This window comes from Anastrepha ludens, chromosome 2, assembly GCF_028408465.1.
Source record: "Anastrepha ludens isolate Willacy chromosome 2, idAnaLude1.1, whole genome shotgun sequence".
Classification (NCBI taxonomy): domain Eukaryota; kingdom Metazoa; phylum Arthropoda; class Insecta; order Diptera; family Tephritidae; genus Anastrepha; species Anastrepha ludens.
This window is the reverse complement of record NC_071498.1, coordinates 80,041,581-80,068,956: the sequence shown is the minus strand read 5'-3', so window position 1 is coordinate 80,068,956 and position 27,376 is coordinate 80,041,581. Positions and strand designations below refer to the sequence as shown.

The 27,376-nt window shown below is 36.4% G+C and overlaps 2 protein-coding genes across 2 annotated transcripts; one reads left to right on the top strand and one right to left on the bottom strand.

Moving 5' to 3' along the window:
• Positions 1-9,732: 9,732 nt before the first annotated feature.
• LOC128871943 (larval cuticle protein A2B-like) lies at positions 9,733-10,565 on the top strand. The gene is made up of 2 exons (XM_054114133.1): positions 9,733-9,804; positions 9,867-10,565. Exons 1-2 carry the CDS (start codon positions 9,793-9,795, stop codon positions 10,362-10,364), a joined length of 510 nt encoding a protein of 169 aa, XP_053970108.1. The 5' UTR covers positions 9,733-9,792; the 3' UTR covers positions 10,365-10,565.
• Positions 10,566-15,822: 5,257 nt separating this feature from the next.
• LOC128868070 (cuticle protein 18.6-like) lies at positions 15,823-26,202 on the bottom strand. The gene is made up of 3 exons (XM_054109835.1): positions 26,108-26,202; positions 16,556-16,646; positions 15,823-16,449 (listed from the first exon to the last, which is right to left on the bottom strand). Exons 1-3 carry the CDS (start codon positions 26,200-26,202, stop codon positions 15,889-15,891), a joined length of 747 nt encoding a protein of 248 aa, XP_053965810.1. The 3' UTR covers positions 15,823-15,888.
• Between the last annotated feature and the right edge of the window lie 1,174 nt (positions 26,203-27,376).

The following is a 27,376-nucleotide window of genomic DNA, read 5'->3' as shown; positions in this document are numbered from 1 at the left end:
ACTGCCGATTTTTTTAACTATTATATTCCCATAAAAACCTGTGAGAATTAAAGAAAAGTGTAGTGAAAACAATTTTAAGGTAAAATTTCCTTAGCTCATGCCATTAAAGCGGACTGGTGCCCGATTTCTTTAATCTGCCTTAAATCTCTCAATGCCAAAATCCCATTTTTCAGTAATTGTGGTTATATACATATATACATACATTATTAAATAAAACAATTAAAGTTTACAACTAAAACATCTTTTTAACATTTTCCTCTGGTAATAAATTTAATATTCTCAAAAGAGAATTTGTTTGGAATTTATGGAACCAAGTCGAGATATAGCAAATTAATATTTACTTGCAACTTGGGGCAAAATAATTTTACATATACCACATTTATGTACCTCGTAATGATCTTGGAATTTTATATTTGTTGTACATATAGTCTCTGTTCTGCGATTTTTCACTGGAATCCAAGAACCAAATCATCTTCCAACAGAAAATTCGAAGCTCCAAAATGGCTATCATCTTTGTTAGAATCAGTTGCTGCCAGGTGAAGTACTGGAGGAATGCACGATTGGCACACCTCACTTTTTATTAAATCTAGAACTATGAGTATTGTAGAACGAAAGATTCTTTATTATCTGCGACGTGTTCATTAGTTGAAAACAAGCAAAAATATACTTACACTGATTCCGGCACAACTAATATTATATATGTATCTGTTGCCCCTTAATATATGTATCGAATTCGGAAATTCCTTGCGCCATTAGGAAACAAGCTACTATTGCGGCACTCGTGAACTTTTCGTTTGATTAAAATATGAGAATTTTAAATTTTGTTGCAAAAGTAAGTAAAGATCAGCGGTTTCGACAATCGATTTTGTTTATGTTCAAAAAGATCATAACCTGCAACACGAAATGAAATCGGAATCGATTTTCAATTCTGATAGTTTTCAATTCATAGGATTTCAGAACAACCCTGTATATAGTACGCGTATATATGTATCTAACACAAATTTTCACGGCAAAATAATTTTAGAAACTTGAACTGTTTGTTTTCATGCGATTAAATGTCTTTATTTGTTTCATTGTGAAGTGGATTTAATTTGTTTTGATTGAAAAAATGAGTTTTTTCTTTTATTATTTCAAACACTGAGCGTATTTTATACGAAATAGCAACAACATTGTGACAAATGTTGTGAAATGGGAATGTGAGGCACCTTGTGAATTGCCTAATTAAAATTTATTTGTTCTCGACGACATTCTATATGATGATTGAACTGCAAAACTTTTTATGAATGCAGAACTAAATTGTATTATGATCCTTACTTATACATGAACTGTAAAATATTGATTTGGCTCAAATATAGACGTAGATGTGTGTCGAGGATGAACATATACAGAAGCGAACCCAGTTGGGTATCTTTGGAGAAATTTTCTTTCTATTAGTTAGTTGCACAAATCGAGACTTTACTCTGTAAAAACTGCTTAGCATTGACTGAGTTAGACGCGATGACAGCAAAGTGCGATGGTATTCAGCCATACGCTTTACCCTCATCGGATTCGAGTAGCTCCAAGCATCGTTGGTTTGATTGTACTGAAACCGATTTTCAGCTTAACGAAGTGCGTAAGAGTAAGTTTCTCTACAAAAAGAAGATTGCGATTTGAAAAAGATGTCGTTGCATTTGACAACGAACGAAGAGAACCATTTCAGAAAATTTTCGTCTCGGCAACTGAAATAGTAAAAAAAATTAATATGTTATTTATGATTCCTAGTGGGACTTCAAATTACATAAACGAAGAGGAGCCTGAAGGCTATTGCCGAAAATCTGTTTTCTGTCCCTCTTTGGCCATGTATTAAAAGGAGCTGTACACAAAATTTCTCACTGAACAAATTGCACATATTTTGGAAACAAAGTGGCTAAATGAAATCTTTGGATCCACTGAAGGCTTTGCAGCCGAAAGCAAAATCTGCCAAAGGTAATTTTCTACATTTCAAACTTAAATGCTGTGCTATTAACTATTTTACTGTTTCGGTGCTAGTATTTTTCGTAATATTATGCTTCTTTATTATTTGCAATTAATCCCTACCTCTAAATATATATCGATTCATGCAGATACATAGGTGTAACACGCCCTGGGACAATTGTTCCCAGAGTTCGCTCCTTCTTAGCGTTCAAGATAACTAAAACGTATTTACGTAATGAAATTAGGGAGCGATGATTAACTTAACATCGGCAGAGATATAGAAGCTAAGAATGAAGAAATATTGAATACAAGACAAAAAAGAAACGAAGCCGATCAAATGTAACATAGAAGAAAGAGCGAAATATTAAAGAAATATTTCTAATTTTTTCATACTTAAGTGCTGGAATTTATTTGAAACAGAGAAATATTGGAAACACTAAACACATGTGTTGCCCTCGGCAGGCAATGGCAAACCTCCGAGTGTATTTCTGCCATGAATAAGCTCCTCATAAAAATATCTGCCGTTCGGAGTCGGCTTGAAACTGAAGGTCCCTCCATTTGAGGAACAACATCAAGACGCACACCACAAACAGGAGGAGGAGCTCGGCCAAACACCCAAAAAGGGTGTACGCGCCAATTATATATCATCAAAAATTATTATATTTTAAACCGCTCTGAAAATAATTGTTTGCGCTCGCTCCTAAATATATATAAAAGGATATATTTTATTTAAACTGGCTTCGGAGAAATGTATCTATCTATCTATTGGGTACCCGGACATAAGGGCATTGCAGGAAACTAAATTGTAGATGAGATTACCAAAAGCACTATTTACAGACAATTCGTATAGGAAAACGACATACTGAAACCTTTAAATACGGTATACGAAGACATCGCTGTGGACAGATAGATAGATACGGATAGATAAGAGGTGGAATAATATAACCACTTGCAAAACCTCGAAAATCATGTGCACACAGAGTGCAGATAAATACGTCCGATTCGTACTAGCTCTGTCTAGAAAAGAAAGCAGAACTATTGTAGGTATGCTGACAGGCCACAATTTGCTAGCGGCGCACGCATACAAGATAGGAATTACAAACAACGATTGCTGCAGATTTTGCAATGAACTAGAAGGGAGGGAAGCGCTAGAACACCTTCTATATTCCTGCCCTGCATTGGCTAGAACCAGATTAAAATGGTTAGGAGCTTTACAATATGAGAAGTTAGAGTACCTCTCGGGGATAGAGCTCCAAAGTATACTTAGATTCGCAAAAGACGCAGACGTGTTACAATATGTCTACTACAAAGAAACGTAAGGGTCTAGCTCCATCTGGTAACAGTAAGGATCAATAGGTCTATGTGATGGCTTTCAGCCAGCCAGGTCAACCTAACCTCGGAGAAATGTATCAAAGTGTGATGACAAAGGTCTAACAGCAGTACATATTTTTCAACGTAGGTAGGTAGGTAGGTTAGATGGCAAGAAGAGAGCTACAACATGGCGACAACTTAGCAAAAACAAGATCAAGATCAGAAAGGTATGCGGCAAAATTTACCAGGTCGATCAAGTACAAAAATTTATGTCGTCGATTTCATTTAAACTTTACCAAATGATTGTCAGAGTTACTAGTTATTAATATTATATTAAAAAAGATTTTGCTCCTGCACAATTTCGAGTTTCAGTTTTGACGTTTGTAATGCGTTTTCTTAGAATCACAAGTTTTCTTTAAAATCTTATCTCACGTCATATTTATCATTGAGTATTGAAAATTACTTACCTTAGAGGAGTCTTCCAGCAATTTTTTTTGAAGGAGGAGGAGTAAAAATAAATTAAAAAAAAAAGTATTGCAATTTTTAAGCCATTTATAGTTTTTAACTTTTTTTTTAAATGGCTTGTTATAATATATTATATTGTATTTAGTGTGTTTTGTAACCACAAGAACTTGTAGATATACTACACTTCTTCTTCTTAATTGGCGCTATAACCGCTTACGCGATTTTGGCCGAGTTTAACAAAGCGCGCCAGTCGTTTCTTTCTCGTGCTAACCGGCGCCAGTTGGACACACCAAGTGAAGCCAAGTCCTTCTCCACCTGATCTTTCCAACGCAGAGGAGGCCTTCCTCTTCCTCTGCTACCACCAGCTGGTACCGCATCGAATACTTTCAAAGCCGGAGCGTTTGTATCCATTCGGACGACATGACCCAGCCAACGAAGCCGCTGGATCTTTATTCGCTGCGCTATGTCTATGTCGTCGTAAAGCTCATACAGCTCATCGTTCCATCGTCTGCGATATTCGCTGTTGCCAACGTGCAAAGGTCCAAAAATCTTACGCAGAATCTTTCTCTCGAACACTCCAAGCGTCGCTTCATCGGATGTTGTCATCGTCCAAGCTTCTGCGCCATACGTTAGGACGGGCATGATGAGAGTCTTGTAGAGTGTTAGTTTTGTTCGTCGAGAGAGGACTTTACTACTCAATTGCCTACTTAGTCCAAAGTAACACTTGTTGGCAAGAGAGATTCTACGTTGGATTTCAAGGCTGACATTGTTATCGGTGTTAATGTTGGTTCCCAAATAGACGAAGTCTTTTACAACCTCAAAATTATAACTGTCAACAGTGACGTGGGTGCCGATACGCGAGTGCGCCGACTGTTTGTTTGAAGACAGGAGGTACTTCGTTTTGTCCTCGTTCACCACCAGACCCATTCGCTTTGCCTCTTTATCCAGTTTGGAGAAGGCAGAACTAACAGCGCGGTTGTTAAGGCCGATGATGTCAATATCATCGGCATACGCCAGCAATTGTACGCTCTTATAAAAAATTGTGCCTGAGCGATTAAGTTCTGCGGCTCGCACGATGCTCTCCAACATCAGGTTAAAGAAGTCACACGACAGGGAGTCACCCTGTCTGAAACCTCGTTTGGTATCAAACGGCTCGGAGAGGTCCTTTCCAATTCTGACGGCGCTGTTGGTGTTGAGCAACGTCATCTTACATAGCCGTATTAGTTTTGCGGGGATACCAAATTCAGACATCGCGGATATACTACACTACTCTACATTTAAACTTGAATAGAGGCTTTTTGCTTCTCAATCCTTTTCAATTTCTGAAGGAGTATTTTATAGAATTTCCGCAAAGCCATTTTTGACGTAAATAAAGGACTTGATATGAGTGGCAGAGCTACTAGAGTAAATTTTTACATAGCATCATTGGCCTGGTCTGATCTTTTATCAAGATCTTATTGTTTTTTTGATTTCCTCCATTCCTAGTGCTGCCTTAATGCCTTGCGGAACGTTAGCCCCTTTAAAAACTGTCCAGAAATATAATAAACTTGAACTTATGTGGGTATCCAAACACTGTGGATTTAGGAAAGAAAACATCTGTCGAACAACTAAGCGCCTCTTGAAAAGGCCTGGCAGACAATGGCAAACCTCCGAATGCATTTCTCTCATGAAAAATCTCCTCCTAAAAGACCATCTGCCATTCGGAGGTGGCATAAAAGTGTAGGGAATCGATGACGAGCCAGTTTTGCACAAAAATGTTAATTAACGAAATTTTCAGGCTTAGTTGCATATCCTGTTCTCAATGAAATGGTTCACCTTAATTACTATGTTTCAAATATTCAGAACAAGCAGCTTCGTTAATTTCATAATCTCGTGAAAAATTTACATTTTTATATACGGAATTATTTAAATATGTAAATAAACTTATGAAGATATTACCTTCTTATACATTTAAGCTTCTCAGTATCGTTCTCTAGACTTAGAAAAGATCGGATTGGATATCGAATTCGTTCTATAAATCATCTTTCCTACGGTAGCAACAGTAGAGAGCGAAAGTATTGTGCGTATTTTGGAGTGATACCAGAGCTTTTTCATTGCTGACTTTTTGTGTGTTGATAATGAAGTCAAAACATTGGAAGATCTCTGATTTTAGAACGCCGCGCCTTGGCATGAAGTCCATTAAATAATCAAACTTTTGCGTTTTTAGTTCGATAATCGTGTTCTAAGTGCACTATTCGCAGAAAAGAAAGATTTGCTCGGTTTTGTCTGACTGGTATTTGATTGGAGGATGCTCTTAAGCTTAAAATTACTAGTATAAAGTATTTGTTAATGACTTTGGATGCTAGCAGTACTATCTCTGCTAGGACTTCCAAACAAAAACATTGAAAAAATACGCCTTAATTCGGACCAGTATTTGCTTGTGTTAGCCGAAGTCGCAACTGATCAGACACTAGAAGAATCAGTTAGTGGTACTCAATGAGGCACTATAGAAATCGGATTTCATAATATACATACCTACAAGGGATGCAGTTCTGTAATCAGGGTATTTCGGTATTTTTTAGTATTAGCTTACAATCCCGGGATTTGTAATTTCTTACGAAGCATATGATATAGAGGCGGGGAAATCCCTTTTTCATAGCAAAAAAGCAACACTGACTAACCAATTGTCAAATAAGGAAAATTCTAAATGTTTCTGCTTTTGTTGCTACTGCTACTTTCCTTAATTCCTTACTACTTTAAATTTTACGAGATTAAAAAAAACATATGAACTTCTTTCAATCACAAAATATGCTGCTACTAAGTTCTGCCATAAGTTCTGTTGTAAGTTAAGTCCGTTATAGATATGAAATTATAATACTTTTTTAAAGAAGTTTGTTTTATTTAATAATGTAAATATTTAAAAAAAATGGTTATCATTTGCTTTTACACAAGCCTTCGAACGATTAGGCCATTCAGCTATTGCGGCACTCGCGGTTTTCATAATTAGATATTGACTTCGCTGCTCGAATCAAATATTGTTTGAGACTCTCCAAATTTCTTTGAAGTTTTCGACACGCCATATTCAACAATTCTAATCCCAAACTGTAGCTATGGCTATAAACCCGGGAATATTGTTTTTTAGCCACTGCTGGGTGGTTTTAGCCTTATGAGCAGGAACGGAATCTTGCTCGCTCTCCATTGTAGACAGTACTGCTTAACTGCTCCATCACGACTTCTAAGACATTCTCCTGGAACACTTTTGCCCCGGTTTTAACCCTTGCAGAAATGAAGCCATGTAACACCTGTACAAAACACTCGCCCACCATACCACTACGGAGGCTGCATGGTGGCCACGCTGAACTCTTGGAATAACGTTTTTTGGGTCTTTAGAAGTTTTAGCATTATTAGTTTAGCATTTTGCTTATTAAAAACTTCTTCAACAGTGAAAATATCTCATTTGTGAAAAGAATATTTTAATGGTCGTGGACCCCGTTCCACCGAAGAAACTGCTTGCATCTGTCGTGTCTAATTTTCTTTAAGCCCCTTGTCAATATGTGACCAGTTGAGCTACAAAAGGCGTTCATGTGGAGATCATCTCTATTTAGTCTTTATGTGGATTTGGTCGATATATTCATGATTTTCTGCTTTCTAAGGGGATTTCTGCGAATTCTTTCTCGAACGGCTTTTATGGCTGCATTGGTTCGAACCACGCGAGAAAATCGATTTATCGGTAAACAAACATTCTCGAAATATTAAGTTTTTTCAGCAATTCGTAAATCTCACTTGCGCTTTTCTACACTTATCACACTTCTGTAATGCAATCACTGCAATGCGATTTTCATTAGTTCCCTTTGGGGGCGTCCATAAATTACGTGAGGTGTTTTTTTTAATTTTCTGACCCTCCCTCCCCCCTGGTGAGAGGTCGTGAGATTTTATTCAACCACCTCCCCCATCCCCCAATCTCACGTGAGATTTTTTAAAATGTGACTTTCTTATGTAAACGCGTTGGATTGTTATTGCAAAAAGAAAAAAAATGCTTCGTGCTAGTTAAGACTAGTAATCAATATTGCTGAGAGTTATAAGTGTAATAAAAATTCAACAATAGAACACTTAAATCGTAACTACTGCTATTAAATAAAGAATATCTACTCTAATTCAGTCCATGGAGAATCATGCGCGGTTTCAAGAGAGACTATTGGGACCAACATGTCCATAAGATTTTCAGTAAAATCATCTGCTCTTTCAACTTCGTTCTGATCTAGCCACTCTAAGGCGTTGACGCTTGCGCACAGTAACTCATTAGCTCGTCTTGTGACAATCCGTGAGGGTCGCACTTTGCGGAACATACGCACTTGCTTAGCTGGTGCAATGTGAGCTGCTCGCCTGTGCGCTGCAGCTCTTGTGATAGATGCATCTTTTCTCTAAATCATCACGTATACTTGGGCAATAGAGATCATAAGGCGTGCTGATGAAGGCATTCAGCGGTTGAATCGGTAGGCGTATTAGAAATGGAGCAAATTACTTTCCGTCATGTTCTTTAAAGTCCGGAATTATCAAACGTCAATCAACCTAAGTGATGGGGTATGGAGGTGGCAGAAAACGGTCGTGAAGAATCATATGCAGATCACTCCGGCGTGGGCTGCAGCAGTCTGATCATCGCATTTAACAACCTAAAAAAAAATTAAAAACAATTTCCCTTTGTAACTCTTAATAAAAATTTGTTGACATTCGCGCTCGTCAAAAAACTAAAAAAATAAAATGAAATAGGCACGCATAAAAATTTGATATGAATCAATTGCAATGTACCTGGAGTAAATATTGGCTCTCTCTAAACAAAGAAGGCTGGAAAGTGGGGCGAAAACAAACGACGGGCTACACTGTACCGTAAATTCAGATTAAATTGGGCTATTTGGTATAAAACAAATATGGTGGTTTGACAGCAGTAATGTATAACGAATGAATGATCTTAATCATACTACGATTACGCTTAAGATTAAATCTTAAGCATGTACAATCTGGATAATGGACCAAAATAGTATAATTTTTTTTTATTTCAATCAGAAAAAAAATTGCGTGATATTTGCCCCCCCTCTCTCCAACGTAAGATTAGATGAGATTTGAATCGACCCCCTCCCCCCTTAAACATCTCACATCAATTTATGGACGCCCCCTTTTCCATTGCTAATAAGCGAATTTTTCCACGAAACTGAGTATATTTTATGAGTAGACAACGCATACGAACAAAAGCTAAAATGACGGGACTTTTGCTGCGAATTTGTTCTCGCCGTAGGCATGGATTTTGCGCCGATCGCTCTTCGACATACCTTAAATTACCTTACCACCACTAAAGTATTATTAAATGCTTATAAATTTAACTGTTGTCTTTTGTTTGTTACTACTGAAATGATTTTCACATTAATGAAGCAAAGCATACTTAAATTGAATTTATTTATTATGTATTAACTGGTAGGAGACTTGTCAAACAATATTGGTTGACTTTATTTGAGTTAATGTGTTGCAAAATATTGAATGTCCGAATGCCGGGACTAATACCGGGATACCGAAATCTTAGAAATCTTAACAAATTTACATCCCTAATGAATACATATGTATGTACATATTGTATGTATGTATGTAGGCATTCAATTGAGAAAAAATATCAAATATGCGAAAAAATGTATGAAAATTAATAAAATATGTAATATGAAATGAAATTGCGCCATTATATGAAATTGCAATAAAAATACGCACACACATGTTTATTAGGTAATATAACTATATAATAATAGCTTTGAAGCAGAAAGAAACAAACATGACTTGAAAAGGGCATTTTCGACTTGCTACCAAGATTTCAATGCTACATTTTTCGACACTCCTTCTTCTGCATTACTCGCCCTCACTAAATAATGGATGTGAAATGCAAAATTGTAACAAGTGTGATAAGTGTAACGTATGGTATTGAGAGGCGTATAAATAGACTATGCGGGCAACTGTAGCAGCATTATCAGATTTTCATTCATCAGAGCAACACCAGCTCAGTCGCAAGTCACAAAGCCAACAAGTCAACAAATAAACTCAATCGAAATGACATTCAAGGTAAATTTGTTGTGATTCAAAAAATATTTTCATTACTAACGTAACATTTTCGTATATCTTAGTTCGTAGCTGCATTTGCCCTTCTTGCCGTCGCCAGTGCTGGTTTACTTCCCGCCGCACAGGTGTATCATACAGCGCCCGCTGCTCACATCGTCAAAGCCGCTCCAGTAGCCTATGCAGCGCAGCCAGTGCTGACCAAGGCCGCTGAAGAATACGACCCACATCCTCAATACAAATACAGCTACGATGTGCAGGATGCTGTGTCCGGTGACTCAAAGAACCAAATTGAGGAGCGCGATGGCGATGTCGTTCGTGGTGAATATTCCCTGATTGATGCTGATGGTTTCAAGCGCACTGTGCAGTATACCGCTGACCCTGTCAACGGTTTCAATGCCGTTGTCAGTCGCGAACCGTTGGTGAAATCCATTGCCGTTGCTCCAGTTGTGAAAGCAGTTGCCCCTGTTGCGTATGCTTCCCCAGCCTTCATCAAACCTGTCGCACCAGTGGCTCACGCTTACGCGGCTCCCTCTTACACCACATACACCACCGCACAGCACTAAATGTCTCATTTCATATTTGTAGATTGACTGATTGTATGGTATACAAATTGTGATTTTTTCGTTTAATAAATATTGAGTATTAATTAATCTTAGAGTTGCCAAAACAGTTAGCAGTTAGAAACTTCTCGATTTCTTCTTGCAAGCTTATTACGGTCAGCTTGATTGTAATTCGTTCCTCAGGCCGTTTGGTTGCCTTGATACAGCCTTTTCAAATACTCGTATAAGGGACGCAAAATTGATCGTCGAATTTTGATTTTGAATAACTTTTTTACTAAATAAAAACAAAATGATTTTGAATAAATCTTTTTTTGACCTTTACGTGCTCCAGCTGCAGCTGTCTAGTTCACAAGTGTCAAACAAGATTAGTGTACGACTTCATTTGGAAATATTATAAATACTCCGATAGGGTGATTAATTTTGGGCATTTGTTAATTGCAATGCTTAAAATATTTTAGTTTTCCTTGTCACTGATAGATTTTTTTAAAAAGTCCATCGAGGTAAAGTTATGAGTAAAGCCTGTAAAGCACTGAAGTGCCTTTATTGTTGAGGCTTTTTTGTAATTCAAATTAAAGACATATTTTGAATTAGAATTCATTACCTGTTTATTTTCATATGTATGCAGCAGAGTAGTATTTAGTATAATTTATGAATGATAAATGATATTTTCGAAATAGTTCACGCTTGTACGCGTACAGACGTCGATTAGTTTTGCAAAATGTTTGATTACATAATTGGATAGTCAATTTCGCGCTGTTTGTCATCTTTACAAGAGATGACCCCAAGGAAACTAGTTCAATCACGATGAATGGCGACCGATCTGGTCTTGACGGCCAATTGCTATAACTATGGAATACCGGGTAATTTGGCGAACATTCCTCTGCTTGTTGATAATGACCTTTTTCTTAAAACGCGTGGATATCGGTATTGATTTATACAAAATAATTTGTAAATATATTTTCATCCCATGTTGGTTGGAAAATATTCAGGCGAACTACTAAGATTATGTGAAAATTAAATTGTATGTTTTTTAATCTATTTAGGTCAGCAAATGTTTCCCCAAAAATTTTTAACCAGTGGAGGCCTGTGTGTGTCTTTCATAAGTGTAAAAAGTGTCAAAGTTTACAGTGTCTATATACATATACAGTATGATCTCTGGGCACAATATAGATTACATATAACTTTTGAAAAGTGGCCGGTAGAACGCCCCCAGGGAGGACAAAGCTTTAATTCGTGATATGCTAAGAGAACCCGGTTCACATTGCAAGCAACAAAAACAACAGCACTTGTATTATGCGAGAAGAGAATAGATGCATGACTACCTTTAGGAGAACGTAGGATCGAGTCTCCGTAAAACACCAAAATTAAGAAACAAGTTTTTTCTAGTAGCGGTCGCCCCTCGGCAGGCAATGGCAAGCCTCCGAATGTATTTCTGCCATGAAAAACCTCCTCATAAAAAATGTCTGCCGTTCGGAATCGGCTTAAAACAGCAGGTCTCTCCTTTTTTGTGGAACAGCATCAAGACGCACACCACAAATAGGAGGAGGAACTCAGCCAAACACCCAGAAAAGGCGTACGCGCCAATTATATATATATATACATATAAATTCGTTCGGGATTCATGCGTGTAGATGGGAAGTGGACCGTGATCTGTTCCATTGTATTCAAAGCACCCAAAAAATGTCTTGGCTCTAAAGGCAAATATCTGCAATACTTACTAAATCAATTTGGCCCATCTAAGTGAAATTTCTTTTTATCGGAAAAATATCTGTAAGGTTATTTTACCTTTATATAACCGAAAAAGAAAACGCACGCTTCCACTGCTCGGTTGCTTTATTTCAACTAACTGTACATATTAAAACTAAGAATAACGGCTGAACCAAAATGTACATGGCCAACTATGATTCTTACAAATCATGGCCTGCTATGATTCTTACAATCATTGTTTGCTGTGATTCTTATAATCATGGGTTGCTATGATTCTTACAATTCTCCCTCTCAACCCAGTTATTTTATAAATTACATTTTTCAAAATTTTCCGTATTTTAATATTTTCATTACGACAAAACTGTAATAATAATATTGCTACTTTTGAGTACATTTTAATTACATTGTAAGCTTTAGCAATTTACATCCATTTTTATGTTTCAATTTCTTTAAAAATTTAGTCATTATATCTGCTGAATTTGCATCAGAATTTACAAAATGTACCTCGATTTCGCCCTTTTCAAACAACTCACGGACGTAATGAAATCTTAAATCTATGTGTTTACTGCGCTTGCATCGGGTTCTTCAGCAAAAATTGTGCACTTTGATTATCGCAATGTATGTTCGTAGGTTCATTTAAGTATCCGTCATACCCCATTTCACGCAACAACGCTCGAAGAAAAACAACATCTTTTGCGCCTTGACATAGAGCTATATATTCTGCCTCCATTGTACTGAGGGCAACGATAGACTGCTTTTTTGATTCCCAAGAAACCAGACCATCAGACATGAATACTACGTAACCGCTGTATGATTTGCGGTCAGATACGTCACCAGCCCAGTCGGAATCTGTGTACCACACCAAATTTTCGCCTGTAGATGAATAAATTATTTTCGCTGCTGAACTCTGCTTCAAATATCGTAACACGTGCTTCGCAGCTTTAAAATGTTCTTCATGTGGATGATTATTAAATTGTGATAATTTAGATACAACATGGGCGATATCTGGCCTAGATATTACCGCCAGGTACATCAACCCTCCGATTACACTTTGGTATCGCATCGCGTCAATATCGTTACACTGCTTCTCACACTTCTTGAGTACCGTGCCATCAACCCAAGGTGTAGTTGCCGACTTGCATGAGTCCATTCCCCATGTTTTAAGAAGTTGAAAAACTAAGAATAACGGCTGAACCAAAATGTACATGGCCAACTATGATTCTTACAAATCATGGCCTGCTATGATTCTTACAATCATTGTTTGCTGTGATTCTTATAATCATGGGTTGCTATGATTCTTACAATATCCTTAAAACAATTGCTGAAATTTGGGAAACTTAAAAAAAGCTGTTTTATTTATTTTCAGCGGCAATATATCAAGCGGAGTGGATAAAGATATTAATGGGGAGTAGTCCGAGGTCTTATCCATCCTTGATATCACGTAAGCTTTTTGTTCTGTTTCGCGACAATCGAATAACTTTTCGCACTTCACAAGTGTTTAAAATTTGTTTTCATTCACGCCTTTTTCCATTTCTGTAAGTTGTGTACCACGCGGCATTTTGATATAAAATGACAAAAAACTTTCAAAAGCCTACATCTAACCGTCCTATGCTTTTATAATTTTGCAACAGTTATATTTGTCTACTTTCTTCTTGTCTGATACAAGGATTGTCGGTTTGCAAGAATTTGTTGACTCGCTTTCAGAGCGACGACAGAAGATTGGATGAGTGCGGAATGGCCTGAATATTTGAGTATGACTCTGTCACCTGTAAACGAAATCAGTAATGGGTGGAAATGCGTGTGGAGCGGCAAACGAAAGCGAATACAGATACGATCAAAAATATCTTGAAAAATTAGATTGACAGGATGTGTCGCTGCTAAGTCAATCGAACCAGCCACATGAATGAAGTCATGTTTGGGGGCATATATTGCATGTATTAAGGCGACCCGGCCATCCTCCTGATAGAATCCCCCAGTCCATCGTGGCTTCATTAATTTCGCTTCGTTTTAATGACCCCGTCACGTTACTTACTCATAGGTCTGAAACTTCTTTCATATGGGCGGACTATTCAATCTTGAATGTTTATGTATGATGCTGATAATGGTTTCAACGACTGCCCAACCATTCATGGGCAGATAAGCTTCAACGTTCCCACTACGTTTCTATTATCCTTTACAAATCTATTTTCTTTAATTCTGCATCTATTACTAGAGCAGTTCTTGAGCTAAATAAAATCTATCGTGCCCTTGACCTCGACTTTGTTATGGCGATTTGTGTCTATGATTAGATTTCTATTTATAATAAATCGCTTGTAACTAATCAGTAAGAAATTACAATTACGCTCTTCTGTATTTCTAGTTTGTAAGATTTTGTAATCATTGACTAATTAATACGGGGGACAGCTCCTTCGGGTAACGAGTTTTTCAATAATTTTTTGCGAAAAGATGAGAGTATTGATTATCTTAAAATAAATGGCATATTAATATCCATGCTTAAATGAATATACAAAGATTTTCTTGAAATAAAAAAACAAAATGACGGCGCTACAGCTGGCTCCTTTAAAATTTGCGCCGTGGAGTGTACAGTCTCTTGCAAGGTGGATTTATTAAGGTGACAGCATTCACCCAGCTGAATTTTTCACCGTAGGTATGGCTTACGTCAAAATGATATGCTTTGTTTGTATGTATTGGTATGTTTACATTCGTACGTTTACATTTGCTTGCTGATTTTGACGTGATGGTTGGACCAAACGCAACAACAAATACATGTAGGGTTTTACTTATATGTGTTTGCTGTCACCTGTAATAAATTCGCCTTGGTCTCTTGTAATCAATTGAAATCAACCAGGCAAAAAATTTTCGTTGAAATAATTTCATTTTGCACTTACTTATTTTTAACGAAAAAAAACTGAAAATTTAAAGAGAAAAAGAAAAAATTACACTTTTTTTATAAACAAATTGATGAAAACATTATGCTTAGGGATAATTAATATTAAATTTGAGATACATGCAAAGGTCAATATGTTAAAGAATATCCCTGTAAAATTTTAAGTTGATATCTTGATTACTTTTTGAGTTATATTCGAAAGCGCGGAAAAAAACGTGTTTTGAGAAAAACGCGATTAAAGTTTTCGCTCTTACTCATCTTTCGTTCAACATTGAAAATATTCTTTAGATTGTAAATGCATTTTTAAGTACAAAAATGGAAAATTTGAAAGTGCTGCAGGAGCGGCCCTCTTAAAGAATTGAAATATACATCAAATTTGATATTTCATAGTGTATTTGGACCAAATACCTAAAGAGCGGTTGTCACTCACAATCCCATACGGCTTCCAAAATATTCCATAGGAAATTTAATTTATACATTTCATTAAAATGAAAGTCCCTTATATTTGGACCATCCCGTATGTCTACATTTTTGTCCCATTGCAAAATTGGCGTCATATTTCATTATATTTCCATCTTCATGCAGGGCTATTATTCTGTGTACGTATGTTTGTATGTAAAGTGCTAACTTAAAATTTTTATAACTTTTTAAAAATTAATTTTGCTAGTTAATTGGCCAATTCCAGGTTTAATAATTTTAGCCAAATTCAGAAATAGCAATCTCATCCAATAAAATTAACTTTCAAGTAGGCTAATGGGGTTTAGCTAAATGCATCTTTTTGGAGTTACACCACAGAATAAATTTTTTTCTAAAAACATTGATTTATTACATATGTATGTATATATGTATGTATGATGAATAATACTTTCTATGCAAATGGTTTGTTATGTAAAAAGAAGAATAGCTGGGAAATGATGCTTATAATTCAGTCAATTAGTGATGGAAGTATTGCTGCTCTTCTTGATGAGGAGCTTCGTAGCTCGTATGAACGGCTTGGTGTTGAACTGGCACTGCGGCATATGCTTGAGCAGCGGCGGGGGAGTGCTGATAGTGCACCGGTGCAGCAGCGACTACTTTGTGGGTAAGGGGTTCACGTTCTACCACAGCATTGAAACCATTGACCGAATCGGCAGTATATTTAACTGTGCGACGATAACCATCAGCATCGTTCAAGGAGTATTCACCATGAACTACATCGCCGTCACGACTCTCGGACTGGCTTTTGGAATCACCAGAAACGGCATCCTGCACATCATAAGCGAAATTGTATTGAGGATGAGGATCATCGGGATACTGTTCGTGAGCAGCTTGCAAGTGAACGGCATGAGCGGCAGGCGAGTGTGCAACGTGTGCCACCTGTGCAGGTGCATGATATAGAACTGCTGCATCATGGTGCTGTTGGTGCTGCTGATGCTCAAAAGGCACTCCATGCTGCTCCTGTACTGAAATAATGCCTGCTTGAGCAGCACCGATGAGAAATACAACTGCGAAGTACTGCAAAAATAGAAATGTTTAAATTGTGAATCTCTTCTTCAAACAAATCTTTAAATTGTATATTCTAGCACATCGCTAAAATACGAAAGTTATCATACGCACTCACCTTAGAAGCCATTTCGTTTATGTGACGGTAACAAATGCAAAAAATTACTAAATTCGCGCTTAACTTTGTCCTCCCACTCTCAAGTGTGTGACTTGAATATTAATGAGGTAGAGTCTAGCGTAAGGTTTTATAGAAAATTTTTGGCACAAGTTTTTCGCATCTAAATTGAATGGAACACAAGCCGATGAACGGTATATTTCTGGCTTTGTCATGGCACGGTTAGTACTCGGACACCTCTTTGCGTTTTTTTTTTCCTAAATCGTTCATGCTTTTGCGTAAAAGTGCAAGTTTTCGGTTTGGTTCGTGCAAACGAGTAAAAGCGAACGATGGCATGCATGCGTGATTCGCATTCCTCAATAGACATTTACTATCACCGGCACTCTACCTTGGAAGACCGATGCCTTGTTAGAGATACATACATACATATGTACGTATATTGCCGTTGGCGGTGACACTGCTGGCGTAATATAGATGTTGGCCATACCACACCCTTTCCACCAACGCGCGATTGCCTTGCCACTATGGACTTTTTGTTTGGCATAGCGGTTGAGGAGTAAGTGGTTAACAAAAAATAATAAAATTATTGATCGCTCGTTGATGGAGGGCAGTGTGGCAGGAAGTGGTCACCGTACATAGCGTACCACATAGATCTCAAAAAAATATGCTATGTATGTTTGAAAGCGTGGTCAGTGAGCGCTTTGTTATTAGCGCTTATACACTTTTTTTACGTCACTCATTTTGATCGGTTAATGGCTGAAGTTACGTCAAGTTCAACAATATAACTGTTTATTGTTTGCCATTACTTCATAGCCAGTTTCTTGTTAAAATTATTATTGTTATTATTTTCCTGCAAGACTTTCGTTTGAACACAAAGCGTTGCTACTTATTTTTTTATTTCTTGTTGGTTAACTGGTTTTTGTACATTATTGATTCAAATGGCTGCTACTTTTTATAATTTTCGCAAAACGAAATTATTGCAATTACAAATTTCATTATGAAGGTAAGTATGTATGTATATATTTATATGCTAATAGCGGCGAAAATTACAACTGTTGACCCACTTAGCAGCTGTTTCCCAAATCTCAAAACTCACAACTGTGAGCGGAACAGCGATGCTCAGTGGCTTAAGCTAGTTTTCGTGGGAAAGGCACTAAACAATTTGTTGTCACTATAAAATTGGTGTTCATGAAATATAACCGCAAGTGCAACATCCAAAGTTTGGTATAAACGCGGTAATACATTTTTCAATTCAATGAAGTAAATTCAAGTACATAAGAGAAATTAGTTTTTGTGTAAATTGCGCCCTTTAACTGAACTTTATACGCATACAGGGGGGCCCATAAAGTGGTTTATTTAAAAAAGTTCCAAAAAATTAATAAAAATAAATTTGTTTTCGGTATGTTTTGGGCTTATTCGGAATAACAAACATTCCAATTACTTATGGAACACGATTTCATCCATGTAGCCGCCTTGGCTGGCTTCGGAGTGCCGTATCCGGGTGACAGTTTCTCGTTCTATCCTAACCTTCATCGCATAACATCGATTATTCACGACCCCTACAAAAAACGTTTAACGGGGTCAAATCGCAGCTCCAATTGACATCGCGGAAACGCCGCGTAAAATATGAATCATGGCGTGGGCTCTGTGGCATGGCGCACCATCCTGCTGAAAGAGATAATCCCAGTCCATGCCTTCAATTTCCGACCACAAAAAATCGTAATCATGCCCCTTTCGTGATCACCGTTGACCGAAATAGCAACATTTTCAAAGAAAAATAAGTTTCCCGATCTTCAGTTGCGGCAGTTTTGCTTTTCAACGTTGCCGCCCTGATGAAAATGCGCTTCTCCAAAAAAGATGGTTTTGACTTATTTTCAATAAACGCACAGTTTGGGCTACACAACTTTGTCTTTGGAAATATGTTTGCAATATTTCCCCACGTTTTTCCAGCGTTCGTTCTAACTTCGTTTTGCTGACTTTCTGTAAAGATCTCCAGTGGAAAAGAGCTTTCCCTGTTAAAATACCATATGATTAAAAAAGCCCTATATAGGCTAATATGTGCGCGATACTCTTTTTCTACAGCATAGGTGGAGCCAAAAATAGGGTGACTAGTTAAAAACATAAGAAAAGAAATTTGTATAAGGCAGCAGCGGTGTAAGATACTACGTTGTTTTTAGTTTTATTTTGCATCTACATTTGGGTATGGAATAGCGCATCATTCACCTCCGTTTTAATCAAGCACATATTTGGTCAATTATAACAGAGATTCTGCTGTCAAATATTCGAATGGCTATGGAGAAAATTTTCTCAATGATTGTCCTTTACTTTGTACTTCATAACGGTGCGATATTTTTTAAAGACTCAGCTGTAAAGCCGCTGAGAGAAATTGAAAGCGAACAAGAGTTGAGAGTGTCCGAAATGGATGCAGCCTATGATTCTAACCTTAAACGGGGACAAAAGTGGAGAGGTACACTCTGTATGTTGGAAAGTGAAAAAAATGGGGAAAAAGTTTCTTGCCAGTGATGTCTGAAGTAAAAAAATACGCACTTCGAATTTGCAAACTTTCTCAAATATATAAGCTTAATTTTTATTCTTCCTAATTTATTGCAAATACTTAATGCTTTTACTTCTTTCTGGGATTTCACTCGAAGTAATTGCATGCTTTAAATAATACGACCCAATTAATAAGTTAATTTCGTATAAGTTCATTATTAAAAATTATTAATTAATATAGTTTTAACCTATTTCGCCTAAAGAAATCAAGTTCGAGCGAATTTGTACACTTTTTTAGCATACCGTAACATATTATTTTGGTAAAAAAAAAATTTTAATTAAAAAACTAAAAAAAAAATGAATGTTATTAATTAATTAGTTCGCTATTACTTGCAGAAATGGTAAATTTATGTTTGCTACTCATTTCTCCCATGTGAATTGTGTTCAACAATTAATTACAATATATAGAAAAATATCGGTAAAACATATATATATATATATATGTATATATTGGATGCACATCTAAGTTATCGCTGTTTTTTTGATGAAAATACAACTTTATTCTGAAAAAATGGTGACAAGTGAATCATTGACAGTATTGCCTATCGCTGGCTATTACTTTTTCCAATCTTTCTGGTAGATCTCGTATACCGTAGCGGTAAAACTGTTCATCTTTTGAGGCTATCCACGGATCAAGCCATTTTTTGATGTCTGCATATGAATGGAACTGCTGGTAGGATTTCCCATTTCAGTATTTCCAGGTAGGTTTTAACGGGTTTTGGCAACGTGAGGCCGAGCGTTGTCATGCTGTAGAATCATTTTTTCATGCCTCCCCGCGTATTGCGGCCGCTTCTCGCACAGTGCTCGGCTCAATCACATCAATCGAAGTCGATACCGATCCCCAGTGATGGTTGCGCTTGGTTTTAACAATTCATAATAAATAACACCAACTTGGTCCCACCAAATATATAGCATAACCTTCGCAGCGTGAATATTCAGCCGAGGCGACGATGTAGAAGCATGATCGAGCAGCCCACATTACTTTCTTTTCTTTGGATTGGTGTAATGAAACCATTTTTCATCACCCGTCACGATGCGATGAAGAAAACCCTTTCTTTTTTGCCACTGGAGCAGTTGTTCACATGCGAAAAAACGACAGGTGTCGACGAGACTAACGCCATCTCTCAGAATTGCTTCAAGATTCGCTTATGACGCTTTTCCAGATGAAAATATATAAACTCTGTAGTTGATTTTTGCTTTTAACGGCAGAACTCCGAATTTGAGTTAATTTTGAGTTGTGTCCAATCTTGGTTTATGACATTTAGGTTATCTTAGAGTCGACTAACACACACTGCTGACGGCATCTATTGACAAAACAGCGGGAACTTAGTTGCGCACGTGATATATGTATAATTGGCGCGTACGCCCTAACAATTCATAACATACTTGTATATGCTAATACTATGAAAATTATTCCACTTGTGGTGATTTAAGTTTCTTGCGGTATGTTCATTGCTTAGGACGGTGGTTTCGTAATTCAACGGACTTCCATATATTTTTATCAACTAATGTTCCCCCGTCTTGCTGGAAAACATCTAAAAGAATGCAGAATAAACGTGGGTGTAAAAATATACACTGGAATGCATAATCTGCATACATATTTATTAAATCATCATCATAATTCCTTGATCTCTGTTGCGGATATTCTTTTTGTATGGTTCCTGGTTTTAGTTTTCACTTGCCACCAAGTTAGGATATTGAGTTCTATAAAGTCTTTCTTTATGCAGTGCCGCCAAGTTTCTCTAGGTCTGCCAGTCCAGTGCTTGTCTGCTGATGTCAATGCCGCCTTTGCGCAAAGTATTATGGCCAATCCATCTCCATTTGCGTTCTCTAATTACTTTTGCAATCGGTTTTTGATAGCTGATCCCGCTAACTAAATTCAAGATGACAGTCCCATTGCGAAGATGGGATCCTTAGGATAACAACCTACGGTCCCCGAAAAAAAAATTGTTATAGATTCCAAACCAAAAAAAAAATCACCAATTGTTATTCAATGTCCACCATATAATAATCTGGTATGAGGGAAAACTGCTTTAAGACTTCTTTGTTGCCTTGACCAACCTAAATGAAAAAATACATAAACTCGTCGGTGTAAAGCTGACGCAACACGTCGTTGATATCATCATTTGACCCTTTGAAGTCCAACAATATTTTTTTAAAGTTGTATATGAAAAAGTTGCAAAATATATAGTAAAACAAGGGAAATAAGTAGTTACATATATAATATAATAATTAAGCTATGACAAAATAAATCGATTAAATCAAACAAAGGTCGATTTATAAGTCAAATTCAGCGTACAGGTAAAACTCCAAAATCTCATGAAAATAGAAAACTTCAAAACGCTATAAAAAAAAAATGGAGCTAACTTTTAAAAACACAGCGAGGGTTTTGCTATTGAATAGGTATATTTTCAGAAAAAAAAGGTCCGATGCGGTTTGATTTTGATGACCCCAAAATTGTCGCACAGTATAATTGGTACACTCATCATAGTTTTGAGATATTCCTGATAGTCCGAGATATTCCTTTGTTCCAGTTCGTATTATTTGATGTTATGGAGGGCAGTTTATCAATGAAATATGGCTGCACATGCAGTGCGATCATGACTGATGTATGATTTTAAGCAGGTCGGCAAAAGTTTCAGCGGTAATGAGGCTTTCATTAATGTTTTGTACGCTTAAGTAATTAGGCCTTAATATTCTTCTGTATTTTCAATTTTAATTGCACCTAATTTGCTACTAGTACAATATGAGTGTATTTTTTTGTGATCAAAATTAAATGCTACATGTAGTTTTCGAGGTCATAAGATGAAAATAGACATCATATCTAAATGTTTTTTAATAAAGCAACAAATTCTTGTAAAATTTCTTTCGCTACTTTTGGGAGATATTAATCGTACGGTTATAACAGTAGAAAAATATAGAACAGTTTAGTTAACTTTTAGTTGTTTATTTCGCTTAAGTCTGTACATATCGACCAAATTCTTTGGGAACTTATTTCGATACAAAATTAATAAAGGGTCCTTTAAAAGTGACACAGAAATTTCAGGAATTGGTTCTTTGAAGACGATGCTGGGTTCTTTCGTAAAATCGTCTTTAGTGATGAAGCCTCGAGTAATTGCAGAAAACCATTACATCCACTGGGGCTGGTGATATAATTGGTCCATTTTTCTTCGAAGATACAAATGAAAGAGCTGCTACTTTCAGTTGACATCACTACAGACCACTAATTGAACATTTTTCGTGGCCTGCCCTTGAAAGAATATACGACCTGCCGTTTTAAAAGAATGGAGTCACAAGTCATACAACACGGGAAAACATTGCATTATTGCGATCTAATTCTTCTGATGGGTGGTGACATAAACGATCTAACTTCACTAGACTACTTTTTGTTGGTTTCTTTGAAAAGTAAAGTCTATGGCGGTCACCGTAGCCGAATGGATTGGTGCGTGACTATCATTCGCAATTCAGAGAGAACGTAGGTTCGAAACCCGGTGAAATAAAAAAAGAAGGAAAAGTTTTTTCCAATAGCGGTCGCCCCTCGGCGGGAAATGGCAAATCTCCGAGGGTATTTCTGCCATGAAAAAGCTTCTCATAAAAAAATATCTGCCGTTCGGAAACGGCTTGAAACTCTAGGTCCCTCCATTTGTAAGACAACATCAAAACGCGCGCCTCAAATAGGAGAAGGCGCTCGGCCAAATACCCTAAAAGGGTTTACACGCCAATTATATGTATAAAGTCGATGTCAAAAAGCCAATAACGATTCCAAAGCTTAAACAATACATTCGGATTGATATTATTGAGCTCCTTGAAAATATTGACAGCTTGTAGACGTGTTTCTTTCACATATCATACAATTGTGAAGAGCCGTATTTTCAATAAAAATATATATAAAAAGAATCTACATTTTTACATCTTTTATTTTAAATCAATATCCAGGTACTTTTTTTAAAATACTTTTTATTTTCACTTATCTTAGAGCAAAAATTTCTCATAAGCAGTTGGAGCAACTTCTTATATACACTAAGATCGACTAAGTGCATTAGATCAAATGTAAATTGCGATACGATTTTGAAATTGCGATACATTTTTTTCTAAAATATTTTCACACGATTTGAAAGCAAAACTTTGGTTGACCGGTTCTATTCTGAGTATAAAAATTTAACCCAATCGCAAGTTATTATTTTGTTCTGATATTAAATTATTTTATTAAATTTGGTACATTTTTTGTATTTGAATACCGCTTTCTTTTAAATCAAGTACTTCATCGCAAAATTACTTTAAGAAATCGTTGACGTTCCAAAGTTTTATCATCCCAGATGGGCAAGCAATAGTAGAGGGCGATTCACCCGGAAAGCAAACGATTGCACGACGTTTAACCGAACGTGGTAAACCTTTAAGACTTGTTTTTCTGGTATTTAAAGCAAAGACGATTTATTCGTAACCGCCCATCATTTCATTAATTTCACTTGCACTGTCACATTCTACCACATCAACATTTTCAAAACTTTCATCAGTGATGAGCAACGAGTCATCGGAACAATTTAATTATTCATTTAGTTGAGATATAAATATAAATAATTATATTACAAAATCAAGACATATAGTAACAGGGGCTATCGGCCAGTAGAACAGTTTAAACCACTATTTGTTTCCTCACAATCATAACTCGGAACATCATTAACATTGACCACCACTCTTTATTTTTAAATTGGCAAATTTTTTCTTATTCATAATTAAAACTTAATACCAGTTTGATTCTTTGTTGCATAAAGTTAAGAGGATGATCCTGTACTAAGCATTACCTCTTTGTTAATGTTTTGTAACGAATTCTGATGTCCCGCAATTTGGGTCGAACTGTTTAGTTTCTTTTCTCATGTAAAGGCCAAAAATGGTGATATTTTGAAATGATTGTATGGGGAACCCTCCAGGGGAGTTCCAGGGGGTGTGCGACTGGCATGGGTGGATCGGCCGTCCAAAGTTAGTGGGGGTCGGTCATACATTTGGACTCGATAGGAGCACTCTAAATGGGTCAAATGGACATCAGAATTCGTTTTAGAGATATGGTTCCTTCGGCCAAGTTTCTTATTTTGATCCTTAGAAAACAATTTTCACAGAGTAATGAGCGATTTTTAAATCGACCCGCCCTTATATGTATGTATATGCGCATATGTATATAAATTCACATATTTGTATTTGCATAAGCCTTCTTCCTATGGGTATGGCAATGAACCATTTTTCTGTTGAGAATAGGACGATGATAGGAAAAGTAGGAAATGAAAGGGAGTGTTTCGAGTGTAATGTGTCTTGAAAAAGTCAAATCGATGATAGTGCCTCTTAGTGTTGTTGTCTTATTAACGTCTGATGCACAATCGAAATTGAACATATCTTTCATGAATTTTCATTTATTGTTTTGTCATTTTTCACCTTTGTGTAAATGTAACTTGATGAATTCCATTGCGATTCCATTTACCTCCTTCTCTATATCCATAAAAAATATCTATCAAACAAAGAAAATTAAAGTTTTCTTTTGAAAAATGCAACCATTCCATTAGTATTTTCTTATGACGTTGTCACGTTAAACTATCGTCAGTAAACCGATTTTACAGACAACCTCCTTTTTTTACCCGATTGCCTGTTTTATGGCGTTGAAACAGAATCCAAAAAATCGAATTCAATTGGCTAGGCTAGTACTATTTCGTCTTAGATGGCAGAAGAAGAAAGGATTTTGTAAGGAGTGAAGGCGTGTTGGAGATTCGGTCACAGTGATTTTGCTGGGACCTAATTAATTTTAGAAATTTATTTCATCACGTCGCACAGTGTAACGGTCAAAATGCGTTGAATCTTATTTTAAAATTAAGATAAGATTTGTGCAAATGAAAACAATCAGTATTCTAACTAAACTAAAAATAAACCTTTTTTTCAATAAACATATGGTGCTGAATATATCGAAGCTTTAAAGTCGTAGGTGTTTAGACTCATTTATACTGGCTGGAGATTAGAATTTTACATTTCCTGTTTTGGAAACGTACTTTATGCACACAAAAAAAGACATATAAAAAATATATATATTTCTGAAAAAAATGTAACTTAACTTAATGTATACTTAACCTATTTTATTATTTAAATCAAAATAAACTCCCAATTTTTCGATATGTTGTCGTGATAAGTATGTTTTAAAAAAGTAAGTTGTAACTGCAATCAACTGGTTTTAATATTGTGTAAATTTTTCAGGGTCAGCCATAGAAAAATATCACAAGAAGCGAGTAATCGGAATATTTCATAATATTTTTTGTTTATTTGCAAAATACAGCCTTGGCTAAAAGTATTAAGCACCCAACTAAAATGCAAGTAATTTCAAATGTGGCTACCAAAGGGATCCCGGTTTTGCATTTCACTAGTGTGTTTCATTACAACAATAAATTGTATTATGGGAAAAGTCATGTCACACTTGACGCGTAAAGTCTAGAAAGTTGCAATTTCAAAGGTGTGCTAAAAATATTTTAGCATTTTAAATTTGCTAGTCACTGTGTGAATAATCTTTAGTGCAAAATTATGAAGAGAATATAAATAATTTCTTTTCATCAAAATTTTTGAAAATAGTCAACTTTATTTTGACAAAAAGGAGTGAGATTCCAAGTTTTAAGTGAGGGAGGAAAATCTCAGGTTTAGATTGCCAATTTGGTCGGATGATTGCGGTGCGCAGTTGAATGTGCTATTAAGCGATGTGCGGAGACAAAATCCCACCATAAAAAATCACTAATGTAGGGGAAGACCAAAAACTTATGCGCGAGTATCTCAAGGATCGTAAAAAATGCTCTTCTGGAAAATTCCGTTAGTGCTCGAACAGCTAGAAGAAGGGAAGCTTAGTTTGCATCATTTTAAAATACCTACAACAATAATCCAATTTGAAGAAAATAACAGAAATGTGATAAAACGATTTTTTTTTTCCTTTCCCACAAGTATTTGGAACATGTGGTGTGACGTTCGTGGGGCGAGGAATACCATCCAGGTTGCGTGGTACCCATTGTTTGGCATGGGGAAGGAGGCATTATGATCTGGGACTGTGTGGCTGCTGATGGTGTCGGCGAAATGTTCATTTGCGAGTGTCGCATGGACCGTGAAAAGCATACAAATGTATTAGACACTGTACTTTTACCTTCGTTACAAGACAATGCTCCTTGTCACAAATCAGCGACTACAATGCGTTGGTTTAGAGATAATACCATTGTTTTGTTAGATTGGCCCACAGCCTCCAGATTTAAACCACATATAGCACATGTGGGCTATTTTAAAACATAAGATACAGGAGCACAGCATTACATCGAAAACCAGCCTGAAAAATGCTTTAATTCACGATAGGAGCACCATATAGTAAGTACCGGCGAATGCGAAATAAGCAGAAATAACTGCTGGCCACCTTCATACACGGATATGCTCTCTGATGTGTTCCTACCAGCGAACATCTTAAGCATACGACTTTACAGCGCTTCTACAGTTGCAATGCAAGTGTGAGTCGACTGCTGTGAAAGCGACTTCAGTTAACAGCGAACAGCACACGCATTACTTGCAGTTACAATGAAAGTGTGAGGCGACTGTTATGAGAGCGACCAGAGCAATTAACAGCGAAGAGTAATAAAGTGTGAAACTCACTATTGTCCAATTAGAATTTGTAAATGGGAGTTCTGTTGAAAATGGACCTTTTTTTAGCAGATGACTCCGGTGGTAAAAGGTTGTGTTAAATAAAGCATATAATTTGTATATTATAAAAAACTTATAATTTACACACCATGCCCCAGAGATGCTGCTGTTATCAAAATAAAAGGCGGCAGTACTAAATATCAAAGTTTTTATCACTAACTCCTTTTATTTGTACTAATTTATTAATAAAATATCATTACTTCACTTTTTCAAACGAAAAATTCAGTAATTAATGGGGTGCCTTATACTTTTGGCCAAGGCTGTAAATAATTTTCAGAGTATTATTGTAAAAAAAGACGCACACATGTTTCCAATGTGTACTGTAATATGAAAAATAAATATGGCATGAAGAAATTTTATAAAAAAAATCGTAGACAAAATGAATCATATTTTAGAACTACCTAGATTCAAGTTTTGGATGTGACGTTGAATCAATCGCCAATAACCATATTATATTATATATTTTTATTTTTCTAGGTAAAAGAAATATATGAACGAAATTCATCAAAATCGGACCACATTCCATATAGACGCCCCAATCTTTATCATTGTTTATATTTTTTCTTTGCAGCT

What these genes read in the sequence shown, in the direction of transcription:
- LOC128868070 (XM_054109835.1), bottom strand. Translation starts at nt 26,202, where the DNA reads ATGAACATTTCGCCGACACCATCAGCAGCCACACAGTCCCAGATCATA. An exon ending in GGTACCACGCAACCTGGATG is followed by an intron (nt 16,647 to 26,107) that starts GTATTCCTCGCC and finishes TTAATATTCAAG; the next exon opens with TCACACACTTGAGAGTGGGA. An exon ending in TAAACGAAATGGCTTCTAAG is followed by an intron (nt 16,450 to 16,555) that starts GTGAGTGCGTAT and finishes CTATTTTTGCAG; the next exon opens with TACTTCGCAGTTGTATTTCT.